Source organism: Procambarus clarkii, chromosome 36 (assembly GCF_040958095.1).
Source record: "Procambarus clarkii isolate CNS0578487 chromosome 36, FALCON_Pclarkii_2.0, whole genome shotgun sequence".
NCBI classification, from domain to species: Eukaryota; Metazoa; Arthropoda; class Malacostraca; order Decapoda; family Cambaridae; genus Procambarus; species Procambarus clarkii.
The window spans coordinates 3,878,188-3,891,977 of NC_091185.1; the positions used below are offsets into that span (position 1 = coordinate 3,878,188).

Here is a 13,790-nt window from a genome sequence, read left to right on the forward strand (position 1 = left end):
TGTTTCCAAAGTCAACTACTTCTATTTCAAAACAGAAAGAGTAATGAAAACATTAAAAAACATTAAAATATAACCTAATTAAAAAACAAAAAGCACAACTCTCTCAGCGCCTAGAGGTGCGCAGTGCAGTGGACTCCTATGGACTACGATCTTTGGAGACTTTCAGCGCCATGGAGAGGGGGGGGGGATCCGCAGCATGGGTGACAGCTTCTTTCTCGTATCAACCTACCCTGGCTTGGCGCCCTGGAGAGGCCACTCTAGACCAACAACCAGAGCGCAACTCCATAGTCTCCTGAGACTGATGGATGCCAATTACTACTGTACCACGATCTTTAGCGTACCACTGCCCATGGGCATTTATGAACTATATGTTTAACACATCTCTAACCCTGTCCATGGAGGACAAGATAATGTTGGTTAGCATTGTAAATATGTGGCCACGTCTGTGGTAGAAAATAATAATAATAAAAAAAACTGCCCATGGGCTAAGAGACATGTCTGGAGTTACTCGAAGATGCTGGTTCAATCCCCCATCCTGCTCCAGTCTCAGTGGAAATATATTATGCATAGATGAGATATTTGAAGGAAAAAGGGTAAATGGTGAAAAATAAGTGGTGGGAGACTTTCCTTTTTAAGACTTCATAGCTCAGGCTCTCTTTAAAAAAAAAAAAGATCTATTTCATATTTGAAGACACGATAAAAATATAAAATGTGGTTACTCTGAAGCTGAACTAATTAATAATTAGCATATTAAACAAAATTACTTTCCATAAATGATTTGCAAGTCCATTATAAATGATTTGATAATGAAAGTCATGTATGACGAACACGGTCTACTTTCACATAGTGATTTATTCACATCTTTCTACATTTATGTAAAAAATATTAAGCGATTGTATTGTACACCCAAACACGAGGACGAAGAATTTGTTTCTATCATATTTATGACAAAAATAGAGCAGTGATTATAAAACACAAATAATCACTATTACATATGGGGATCCCTCATGCTATTTTAAGATTAGAAAAGAGGTGGATAAAATGTATAAAATGTCCCATTATATTCGTGGAAGCTGTGGTAGCCATTGTATATTATATATCAATGGCAATACTGACTAGCATAGTGAATGTTAGTTGTGACACTTTGCATCACAAGAAAGACACATTAAAGAACAAATCCACAAGGGCCGTGACGAGGATTCGAACCTACGTCCGAGATCATATCCCAGACGCTGCCTTAATCGACTGAGCTACGACATAGTCAAAAACAATTAAAACCGAAGTTCTACTGAACTTACTGGATCCTGTAGCCTCTCTGAGACACAAACCAAGGTTTTACACAACTCCCCCATTTTGTTCATTGATGCATCACGTTATTGTGATTTTGGTGTGTAAAGACACATTAGCTGTGTTGTGAATGTTGAAAGACAAAAGCAAGGAGGAACCACTCAGGGTTTCACGATACTCCATCATTCATGTATATGGAGTTCTACAAAGAGTAAGCACCCCCCGCCTACCTCCACCCTATACACAGAGATCAACCCTCTCCTCCCACACACATCTTATGTAGAGAATCAAACTCAACAAGCTAAATATGGGACTGAGAACAGGAGATGCATTTTCACCTACGAAACCGCCTACCCGCCGAAGCCGTAAATGCCAAAACTGTGTTGAAGTTCTGCAGACGAGGAGTCACAATAACGTGGATGAATTAATAAGTTTGTGTTAAGTTTTAAAATCTATCCTAGGAAGAGTTATCAAGACATGGGGGGGGCCATCGACAAGCCGCTGGTTTCCTGTCGTCGTAGACACCACTAAAGTTAGTGGCCCTATTAGCTAGCCCTATTAGCTAGCCCTATTAGCTAGCTAGTAATGGTCAAAGGTTCAATTCCCGTGGGAAAATGGAGACGTCGTGTATTCTTGCACCTGGTGACTCTATTCACCTAGAAGTAAATGCGCACAGGCAAGGAAGGAAGGAATTATCAGGGGAAAGCGCCAAAAGCCATTACGATTTGGGGACAGGGAAAGGAATGGTGCCCAACCACATGGACGGTCGGGGAATTGAACGCCGACCTGCATGAAGCAAGACCGTCGCTCTACCGTCCACCCCAAGTGGTTCAACTGTGGATTGCTTTTATCGACAGTGAGGAGCCATTATTTTTTTTGGGTATCAAATCAAACATATATATTCGATTTAATATACAGTAATTGTATCATCTCATGGGCAAATGAATAAGGAATACACTATAGATACTCCTTTGCTGCTTCATCATATGCTTCAAGTTCATCTAACACCTCATCACTTCTACTAACATCCTTCATGTACATGTCATGAGTGCTGCCACCTACAGGGTGTCCTGAAGCCGGACTGAGTCGGTACTCCGGTCCGTGCGTGAGACCTGAAACAGTGGGAGACACAGAAGATGGTCGCACCAGCAGGGGAGACTGGCCTACGTGGTCGACAAGAGGCCCTTTAGGCCCATGCAACGAGGGGCGGTACTTTTTATGTTCAATGGGGTAATCTAGCGTGTGTAAAAAGCTTTTGGTTGTATGTGGCGCTAAAACTAGCGGACTGTGGGGCGACAGAGCGGTGGGGAAGGAGTACGGGCGGTCGGAGCTGAAGGCGCTGGGAACCGGCGGCAGTGGATCCGGCAGAGAAGGGTTAAACCCAACCGGTTCAGACAGAGGATGGTATATAGTATGGGAAGAGTCTTTGTGTACAGTAACGTCATCGTCAGGTGAGTAACTGGGCAGCGCAGGCAAGTGATAGTGAGGAAGGGAAGAAATTGGGTGAAAAGGAGCGGGTATTGGAATGGGTCGAGGGAAGACAGTTGGATGAGAGTTATGGGTGAGGGTCGGGTGAGAACGATGAGGAACATGAGTAACCGGATGAGATGGGAGAGAGGTAGATATTATTGGACGAGGGAGGAGGGAGAAAGGTGCATGAGGGGGAGAAGTAATTCTGTGAGGCGTAATTGGATATAGAGGATGAGACGAGGGTTCGTGGTGATGGTGATGGTGAGTAACTAGATGAGGCGAAAGGGGGAGAGGGGGGTGATGAGGAAGAAAAGTAATTTGGTGTGCATGAGGAAGGGAGTTAATTGGACGAGGAGGAATAGAAGTAATTGGATGAGGAGAGGGGACAGACGTAATTGAACGGAAAGGAGGAAGAGATGTAATTGGATGAGGACGAGGCTTAGTAATTGGACGATGAGGAGAAAAAGAAGTAATTGGGGGGAGAGACGTAAATATATGAGGAGGAGGAGGAGGAAGAGACGTAAATGGATGAGGAGGAAGAGAAGTAAATGGATGAGGAGGAAGAGAAGTAAATGGATGAGGAGGAGGATGATAAGTAACTGGATCAGAATGAGGAGGAAGAGACGTAAATGGATGAGGAGGAAGAGAGGTAATTGGATGAGGAGGAGGATGATAAGTGACTGGATCAGGATGAGGAGGAAGAGAAGTAGTTGGATGAGAAGGAGGAAGATAAGTAACTGGATCAGAACGAGGAGGAAGATAAGCAACTGGATCAGAACGAGGAGGAAGATAAGTAACTGGATCAGAACGAGGAGGAAGATAAGTAACTGGATCAGAACGAGGAGGAAGATAAGTAACTGGATCAGAACGAGGAGGAAGATAAGTAACTGGATGAGTGGAAAAATACGTAGTTTTATGTGGAGACGAAGATAGCGAATGGAGTGCGAAAGGAAGTGGAGTAGGACTTGGCGAAGGAATGGAACTTGGTCTCAAGGTAACCGAGACTGGTTTTAGCGTAATGGGTTTCACCGACATGGGCGCTGATGTCAGTGGAATGGGTATGGGCTTCAGAGGCGAGTAAGTGTGTTTATAAGGTGCCTCACCAGCTGGTTGTATGGGGTTGGAACTTGTCTTAATGTGAATCTCAGTTGACTTTTCTCCACCCTGCGTAGCCTTTTTCAAAGTGGGTACTGGTTTTCGAGAAGCATGAACTGGCTTAGAAGGAATCGTGACTGCTTCCGAGGGAGCAGGAGTTGGTTTTAAAGAAAGATAGACGTGCTTGTGGAGAACGCTCGCTGGCTTTGTGGACACGAGAGCCGGCTTGGGGGTTGTGTACAATGGGTTCGAGGGATTGTACACTTCCTTCGAGAGAGAATGGCTTGGTTCTGAGGTTGTCAGCGAAGGCTGGACGGGACGAGGCTTGAGAGTAGTGGATATAGGGCCTAAGGTTGTGGAGGTATCCGAACTTGGTATAGGACCTACGGTTACGATGGTATCCGAACTTGATATATGACCTGAAGTTATAATGGGACCCAAACTTGATACGTGAGACGGGGCCACAGAGAGGCTGCCCGGAAACCTTGGTGAAGGAGTAGACTTGGAAATAGTATAATAATCTGACTCTGAATCATGGTAAGGATTCAGACTTCCGTACTTAGGTCCGTACTTCGGCTTGAGCAGCGTCTTCAACACTGCAGGAGGAACCTCCCTAGGCTGAGCATACAAGGGTATCAGCGAGGGATCCAAAGGTTTAATCGGAGGATAAATGTATTTAGGAGTGGGTCCGTGCTTGGCCACCCCGCTATACACCACATTAGGGAAGTAGCCGGTCTTGTTGGCGTAATAAGAGACGGTCTGAAGGCGTCCGTCGGGGAGGTGGACGAAGTACCGGCCTCTGGTATCGAAGCCGTCCCGGGTCTCCGCGTGTCCGAAATGGTTTCCCGCTAAAGGATCCAAGACAGCGTACTCGAACGCGTAGTTGTGTGATATCTGTTGAGGATTAACATTATAATTACTCTTGCGTCATCACAAATTTAGTATTAAGAATTTAACATATTTAACATAAATACATTCAAGATAATAAATTCCAAGATGTAGGCTACATAAGATTTTATATAAAATTTTGAAATGCTTCATAAGTGAAGCATTTGGGAAGTAGAGAGACCCACATGTACCCAAATGAAGATGCGAGCGAATTGCGCTCGAGGACCGTAGATCAAAGGCCCCGGGTTCGATTTCCGGACTAGGCAGAACCAAATGGGCAGTTTCTTTAACATGATGCTACTGTTTACCTAGTAGTCAATAGGTATCTGGGTGTTAGACACCTGCAAAAAAGACCGCTGCTACTAGCAGCATTCTGGGGATATGTGAGTGTGTATGTGTGTATAGCGTCTTATACTTCTTCTCTCTCCTTAAATAATCTTATTCTCAGGTCAACAATAGTCCCAGCTCCTATTCTGTCCCTCACAACCTTCCCGGCTATGTAGTCATAGCTGTTTAGTGCTTTCTTCTCATAATGACCTTAACTTACCTCACCTGTCCTCATCCCAGCTCCTTGTCCTCATATTCCAGCTCCTAGTCCTCATATCCCAGCTCCTGGTCCTCATATCCTAGCTCCTGTAACTCATATCCCAGCTCCTAGTCCTTATATCCCTTTCCAGTGGTATTCAAGTTCTTCCCTCTGGCTTAGCTCGTTATCCTGATAATTATTTGACTATTGATATGAAACAAGCATTTACAGCCTAACGCACACTCACAATGTTAATGCTACTCAACCCAATTTGTGTCTAGTTTATGGAATGTAATATATGAAGACTTCACTTTCCTAAAAAAAAAATGGCAAAACGTCATTGATGATTGTTGCAGAGGCGTGCTCCGTGTAATATGGGGCTGTTAGCCACGAGGAAGTTGAATGAGACACGCAAGTCTCCCACGCTGGGAATGGCGCCAAAACACGCGATATTTGGCGCCAAGTCAGCGTGAATGAGCTCATCTAACTCATGTTACAGGAACTGGCGAGGAAAGGATTTTTAGAATGTTTCAGTGAGAGTGGAAATATAGACAAAAGGTAGGCCAAATTACGCCTTAGTTGATGATGCGTAATATGTGTATTGGTGTATATGTCCCAAGGTGCTCTAGTGTGTATATTCAAAATTCAGACGATTTAAAATCGGTTCAATTAAACGATTCGAGTAGACATGAAATGGACGAAAAACTGGCAGATGCTGTTTAATGCTGACAAATGTGAGATCTGAAGGCCTGATAATTTACCTGAATTTACATGAATTCCCCCTGAAGGCCATTATATCTCTAGTGGCTTCGACGAAGACAGGAAGCCGGCGGGTAATCGTGATAATTACCTATTTGGATCTTAAATTGCAGCAGAATTTTGACATTTACGGCTTCGGCGGGTAGGCGGTTCCAAGGGTTTATAACCCTATGAGAGGGGAAAAAAAAGCATCTCCTGTTTTTTGTCCTACATTGTAAGAAGTGGTCTGGATAAATATCCTCCAAATTGTTCAGTTTTGTTTAAAGTTTCTTTGAGATCAGCGCTGTCATATCTGGTTTGTGGTGTTGATAGCCCTGTGGCCCTCGACCGTTCCTGGTGTGGGAGTTGATTTAGTTCATATATATGCTGACCTATGCTCAACCTGAAGATTCTAAATGCAATAAAGACTTGGGAGATATAATATGTTCGAATTGTAAGCCTAGTAATCAACTCTGATGAATTTAACAATTGTCCAAATGCAACCTTATCATGCAACCAAATTTCATCCTCATAGTTTCCTACCTTGTGCTTCAACCTCATACTGTATCTTATACTGCCCACTTGCCCAATATTAGTACTTAAGACATATATCCTTACCAGTGCTATGACCGCTGTCTGCTTATGTTGTAGTTATTTGTTGACATAAAACCTTGCTACAATGTACCCTTTCATCTTATCTGATATGTTAGATTAAGGACCTGCCCGAAACGCTATGTGTGTTAGTGGTTTTGCATGAATGTAAAAATACCAAGATTATGTAATATCATCAACCCATTGTACCTTCTTGCAAATAAATTATTATTATTATTATTTATTAGATTCATATATCTATTGTAAGTGTTCAGAATAAGATAAATTAAACGCTGGGTCTTATTTTTAGAAGGGTTAGTAGTAAGATGTCGAAATATATTATTCAATTTTAACTTGCCCTTGTTAGGCTTCATCTACATTATGCAGTTCTATTTTGGTCTCCATGTGCGTGGACATGAAAATGATATTGAGACCTTGCAAAGAGATCTGCATAGACTCCATAAATGGTCGGAAGATTGGCAAATGCTTTTTAGTATTAACAGTTCCAGACCTTCCTTGCGGGGCATAACAATGCACATCTGAGCTACCACAATCAACCACATTATCATGCAATAAATTGATGAAGAAAAGGATATTTGAGTCAGAATCCGTCACTTATTGAAAGTTGCTCAAGTGGGAGCTGCAGTAAGAAGGAAACCAATCAACCCGAGGGACTAGTCAAAGCTTTGACTTCAAGGAAAGAAGGTAGTTCAGTTGTTAAAATCTCCGGTGCGCCCCCATTTGAATTGTTGTAGCCAAACATGGAGACCTCATCTTCAGAAAGACATCTGCTTTGGAGAAAGTTCAACACCGGGCGACAAAAATCATCCCAGAACTAAGTCGACTCTCATACCAGGAACAGATGAGGGCCACAAGACTAACAACATTTCAAACCAGACATGACAGGGCTGATCTCATCGAAACTGTTAAAATACTGAACAATTTGGAGGATATTGATCCAGACCACTTCTTTGAAAGGTCAAATATAAAACATACAAGGGCAGAACTCTGGTACATTACATGTTCCTGAAGTATAATTTCGCAAAGGTGCCGTGAAAGAATATTAAAATATACAAATATGAGTATTCAAAAAAGGTTTTGGTTTAAATAAATACATATATTTTAATGTCTTACCTTTGGGTTGTAGGGTGCTTCTGGGTTTGGATAATATGGGCGTCCAGCAGTTGTCGGAGCAGACCTGTGTGGCCCAAGGGAAGGTGGATGGTACACAGGTGTTGTGAGAAGTGGGTGGCCTCCTGGTGTTGTGAGAAGTGGGTGGCCTCCTGGTGTTGTGAGAAGTGGGTGGCCTCCTGGTGTTGTGAGAAGTGGGTGGCCTCCTGGTGTTGTGAGAAGTGGGTGGCCAGCTGGTGTTGTGAGAAGTGGGTGGCCAGCTGGTGTTGTGAGAAGTGGGTGGCCTCCTGGTGTTGTGAGAAGTGGGTGGCCTGCTGGTGTTGTGAGAAGTGGGCGGCCTCCTGGTGTTGTGAGAAGTGGGTGGCCTGCTGGTGTTGTGAGAAGTGGGTGGCCTCCTGGTGTTGTGAGAAGTGGGTGGCCTCCTGGTGTTGTGAGAAGTGGGCGGCCTCCTGGTGTTGTGAGAAGTGGGCGGCCTGCTGGTGTTGTGAGAAGTGGGCGGCCTCCTGGTGTTGTGAGAAGTGGGCGGCCTCCTGGTGTTGTGATTACGTTTCCCGCGTAGTTCTGCGGCGCCAGCGTGAGAGGAGTGAACCGCACACCAGGTGTGGTTGGGATCTTATAGCGTCCGGCTGCAGGTGTGGCCGAGGGTCTATAACCACCCGACGCAGGTGTGGGTGAGGTGACATAGATATCAGTGAAAGTCGTCGCAAATGGTTCTGAAGGCCTGAAAAGTGGTAGTCTTTGAAGAACTACTTCGATTGACGATGAAGATGCGTCCATATCTGGGCCTTTGAGAGCTGTTTCTGACTCGTTGAGGCTATTTTCAGGTGGGAATGACAGACCTTTAAGGTTAGGTGTCAGATCACTGAGATGTGAGGCAGCAGCAGACAACGAGTTGTTCAGAACTGCTTCTGGTGTTAATATGATGAGATCTGCCGCAGGTGGGGAATATATAAGTTCTGTTGAAGGTGGAGATTGGGAGTGGTTAAGATTTGTTCCAGATGAGGATTGGAGCTGGGTAAGGTCAGTTGGAGATGGGGATTGGGACTGGTTAAGGTCTGTTGGAGATGGGGATTGGGGCTGGTTAAGGTCTGTTGGAGATGGGGATTGGGACTGGTTAAGGTCTGTTGGAGATGGGGATTGGGGCTGGTTAGGATCTGTTGGAGATGGAGATTGAAGCTGGTTAAGGTCTGTTGGAGATGGGGATTGGGAGATATTAGGATCTGTTGATGGTATTGAGGAAGATTCGTCCGGGCTAGTTGCAAGTGTGGATGTAGATTCGTTAGAGTGAGCTGCAGGTGTGGATGACAGATCTTTAAAATCTAATGCTGTGGATGAGCTCTGGGACGTCTCATTTACAAGTGTGGATGAGAGATCATTAATACTATTACCCATTTTGGACAATGTCTCACTGGGGTAAACTGCAGAGGTAGGGTAAGGCTCATGACGATCTATTGCAGGTGTGGATAGCAAGCCATCAACGCCCGTGGCAGATGTGGGTAAAGACGTTTCAAAAACTATATTAGGCAAGAAAGATGATATAAACATATCAGTTTCCAGCACAGGTTTGGACAAGGAGAGATCTTCCTCAGGTGTAGGATCTTCAAGGTGGGTTGTAAGGTCACCCAGATGGGCTGTAAGGTCATTTTCAGGTATAGCAGAGTGTATGTCATATGCTTTTGCGGATGCAATAGATTGAACTTCGCGTTCTTCTTCTGCCGGCGGGGCTAGGCTTTTCCCAGTGTTTAAAACGGATGACGCTGCTACTGTGGGAATGATATATTGATCACTGGTATCATTGGCAGGTGTGGATGTAGACTCACTGGCAGGTGTGGACTCCTCTAAGTCTGTCCCAGGCGTGGGTGTGGGCGAACTGAGGGTCTCGACAGGTGTAGCCGCAGACCCATTCTCATCTGTTGCAGGTGTCGACGAAAACTGATCAAAATCTAGTGCAGGAACATACGAAACCTCGCCCACATGTGTCGTAGGTGTAGAAGTGAAATCCCTGAAGTCTGCTGCATATATAGACGAATACTGATCCACATCTGTGGGAGATGTGGAAGAAAATTCGTGAAAATCTGCTGTAGAGGCCACTTGGGGCTGCTTGAGTTCGATGCTGGTGGCTGGGGCGAGGAGGCCCAGCTGGGTGGGGAAAGAGGTACCCCAAAGGGTGCTGGAGGAGGTCGGAGGCGTGTCGCTGGGTGATAGTGTGGACGCGGAGACAGCCAAAACTGCAGTAATCGCCGCCACTATCGCCTGGAAATATTTAGGAAAGTTTATAACAACACTCCCTCTGGCAATGTGCTGCCTGAAACACCGCGCCAAATTCAAACACGTCCCCTGGCATTTTCTGCCACACGATGCCCGTGACATCCCCATAACACTCCCATGACACATTGTGACACCCTGTGGCACCTCGTGACACCCTCTGCCACACAGTGTCGCCATTTGACACTCAGTACCGCCCTCTTGATATTCTTTGCGTCCCAGTGCCTGTCCCGTACGGTTCAGGGGGGATACTGAGGAAAAAGCCATTCTTCCTACATACTTCCCCCATTCATACAGCTCGTATGGGCCAATAGGAGCTGCCTCGTATGGGTCAATAGGAGCTGCCTCGTATGGGTATACTGACCTCGCACAGGACAAGCTGACTAACTCCTGCATGGGTACCTATTTATTGCTAGGTGAACAGGTGCATTAGGTGATAGGACATGCGCACAACCATTTTTGTACTTGATATACATAGGCTTCGCTCTGTAGCGGGAAGCCACGGAACAAGCGTGACAGCTCTATGATAATTACTCGTCCAACAGCCAGGGAAAGTTACACAAGAACCGAGGCATATACAGCGTAGGGAAATGATGATGGATTCATCACACTATTTGACACGCAAACCGCATTACTTTTGTCTCTCTCTCCCCAGCCCCCTCCACACCCCCTACTCCACGTTATCCACACACCCCTCACACACTCCAAACTACCCAACCATCCAGCTCATTCGTCATTTCCCCCATCCATACAGCCCAATTGCCGCGTAATGTGGTGGAGGTGGGGTCCCTCGATTGTTTCAAGCGTGGGTTGGACATGTATATGAGTGGGATTGGCTGGTTATAGATAGGAGCTGCCTCGTATGAGCCAATAGGCCTTCTGCAGTTACATTGGTTCTTATGTTCTTCTTATGTTCTTATATACCCCCCATAAACCAACGACTTTTGGGAAAAGAAGGTGGTTTTTCGCCTCAAGCAAGGAGACCTATACCTCCAAAAGGCCACATCTGTTTTGGAGAAAGGGCAACACCGGACGCTGAAAATCATGCCATTGGAGCTAAGTAAGTCGCCTCTCTTACCAGGAACAGTTGAGGGTCGCGGGGTTGACGACACTGCAAACCAGACATGACAAGGCTGATCTCATCAAGACCCTTAAAATACTGAACAGCTTGGAAGATATTAATTCAGACTACTTGTTTAAAAGGTATAATATAACTCACACAAGGGGCAACAGCTACAAGCTCCACAAGCCCCAATATAACACACACAAGGGCCAACAGCTACAAGCTCAACAAGTCACAATATAACTCACACAGGAGGCAACAGTTACAAGCTCAACAAGCCATAATATAACTCACACAAGGGGTACCAGCTTTAAGCTCAACAAGCCACAATATAACACACACAAGGGGCAACAGCTACAAGCTCAACAAGCCCCAATATAACTCACACAAGGCTAACAAAATGTAACAAATACACCGTGTATGGCTACAATATAACCAATGTATATATAATGCATATAATCATCATTATTATTACAGTATTGCTGTTATAAATTGCTGACAATTATATGTAGTCGAAATACGTAAACATTACGCTCCTTTAGCGTTTAACTCTAATGTATTTATCAAATACGTAAACATTCCGTTCCTTTAGCGTTTTACTCAAACGTATTTATCAAATTGAACAGATGCACATATGTATACTGAGAGATATGTATACTTCTCGCTTCTCGGTGAATTTACATTGAGAGTTTACGTTAGACCTGTACTATGTTCAGGAGGAATGTGTACGTGATGATTGGTTAGTAGATAATTGTGGTGGTCTTAATAATCTTCCAGAGGTTGATAGGCCTTAAAAATCTTCCAGAGGTTGATAGGCCTTAATAGCCCTCCAGAGGTTGATAGGCCTTAATAATCTTCCAGAGGTTGATAGGCCTTAAAAATCTTCCAGAGGTTGATAGGCCTTAATAGCCCTCCAGAGGTTGATAGGCCTTAAGCCTAACACCAAACCACATAGTTGTTTTTACTTACTTATATATTATGTATTTTGCGCGCGCAGCTTGGGCGGTTAGACGCATCTCCCAGACCTACGTTTTCTTCCCTCAGAAAACTCACCGCTTTTGGGAAAAGCAGTGTTCTTTTCTTATTACTAACACTCATGAAACCACTGGATCAGTGGTACATCCATCATTTACGTTCCCCTAGCGAAACCTGTACATCTTCGCGTCAGGCATGGCGGCTTTTGGATTTACTGAAGAGCTTACGAGCTGGGAAACGCTGCGAGGTCGTCCTTGACCCAAGGGTATTATTGACAATCTCGTAGGGCTTAAGAGCTCGTAAACTGTTTAATAAATACAAGTCCGCCATGACTGGGGAAAGATGTACAGGTTTCGTGAATGGACGCGTTAATCCTTCAAGAATCCTGGCTCTGTTTGTTTGCTAAATTGCAGGCTGAATATATCCACTAAACTTGCAATAAATAAATATCACGGAGACCCCCACTAAAAAAATAATGTATGAAATCACTGTTATTGCAGGTAATTCCTCGTCACAGAAAACGTGATTAAGGGGTAGACGAATCAAATTATAAATCACATCCACACAAAGTACAAAATGCCTTTGTAACCTGTGATAAATCACAATAGCACAGATATATATGTATCACAGCGCGGCCCACCTGCGTCACAGCCATGGCGAGCCTCGTGTCTGTCTGTCAGGGAAGGTGGGGGACGCTGATGTATATATATGAGTGCCTCACTCTGTTCCACTTTGGTGGGTGTCATGCTTGGTCCGCCCACTGGTGTGGTGTGTGGGGTGTGGCCCACTGGGGTGGTGTGTGGGGTGTGGCCCACTGGGGTGGTGTGTGGGGTGTGGCCCACTGGGGTGGTGTGAGGTGTGGCCCATTGGTGTGACGTGAAGTGATGTGGAGCAGGGGGGGGCGAGGCAGATGTATTCACCTAGGTCTGCTTCCAGGGGTTGAGCTCTGGCTCTTTGGTCCCGCCTCTCAATCGTCAATCAATAGGTGTACAGGTTCCTGAGCCTATTGGGCTCTATCATATCTACACTTGAAACTGAATGTGTGTGTGTGTGTGTGTGTGTGTGTGTGTGTGTGTGTGTGTGTGTGTGTGTGTGTGTGTGTGTGTGTGTGTGTGTGTGTGTGTGTGTGTGTGTGTGTGTGTGTCTGTGTGTGTGTGTACTCACCTAATTGTACTCACCTAATTGTGCTTGCGGGGGTTGAGCTCTGGCTCTTTGGTCCCGCCTCTCAACCGTCAATCAACTGGTGTACAGATTCCTGAGCCTATTGGGCTCTATCATATCTACATTTGAAACTGTGAATGGAGTCAGCCTCCACCACATCACTTCCTAATGCATTCCATTTGCTAACTACTCTGACACTGAAAAAGTTCTTTCTAACGTCTCTGTGGCTCATTTGGGTACTCAGCTTCCACCTGTGTCCCCTTGTTCGCGTCCCACCAGTGTTGAAAAGTTCGTCCTTGTTTACCCGGTCGATTCCCCTGAGGATTTTGTAGGTTGTGATCATGTCCCCCCTTACTCTTCTGTCTTCCAGTGTCGTGAGGTGCATTTCCCGCAGCCTTTCCTCATAACTCATGCCTCTTAGTTCTGGGACTAGTCTAGTAGCATACCTTTGGACTTTTTCCAGCTTCGTCTTGTGCTTGACAAGGTACGGGCTCCATGCTGGGGCCGCATACTCCAGGATTGGTCTTACATATGTGGTGTACAAGATTCTGAATGATTCCTTACACAGGTTCCTGAACGCCGTTCTGATGTTAGCCAGCC

The 13,790-nt window shown here is 45.1% G+C and overlaps 1 protein-coding gene across 1 annotated transcript; it reads right to left on the minus strand.

Moving 5' to 3' along the window:
- Positions 1–820: 820 nt before the first annotated feature.
- LOC138371553 (mucin-2-like) lies at positions 821–10,258 on the minus strand. Its single transcript, XM_069336434.1, has 2 exons — positions 7,730–10,258; positions 821–4,773 (listed from the first exon to the last, which is right to left on the minus strand). Exons 1-2 carry the CDS (start codon positions 10,256–10,258, stop codon positions 2,245–2,247), a joined length of 5,058 nt encoding a protein of 1,685 aa, XP_069192535.1. The 3' UTR covers positions 821–2,244.
- Positions 10,259–13,790: the final 3,532 nt, after the last annotated feature.

Bases quoted from the DNA above. Each gene is read 5' to 3' on its own strand.
- LOC138371553 (XM_069336434.1), bottom strand. From the start codon at position 10,258: ATGGCTTTTTCCTCAGTATCCCCCCTGAACCGTACGGGACAGGCACTG. The intron at 4,774-7,729 runs GTAAGACATTAA...TGATGACGCAAG, and splicing joins AAGCACCCTACAACCCAAAG to AGTAATTATAATGTTAATCC.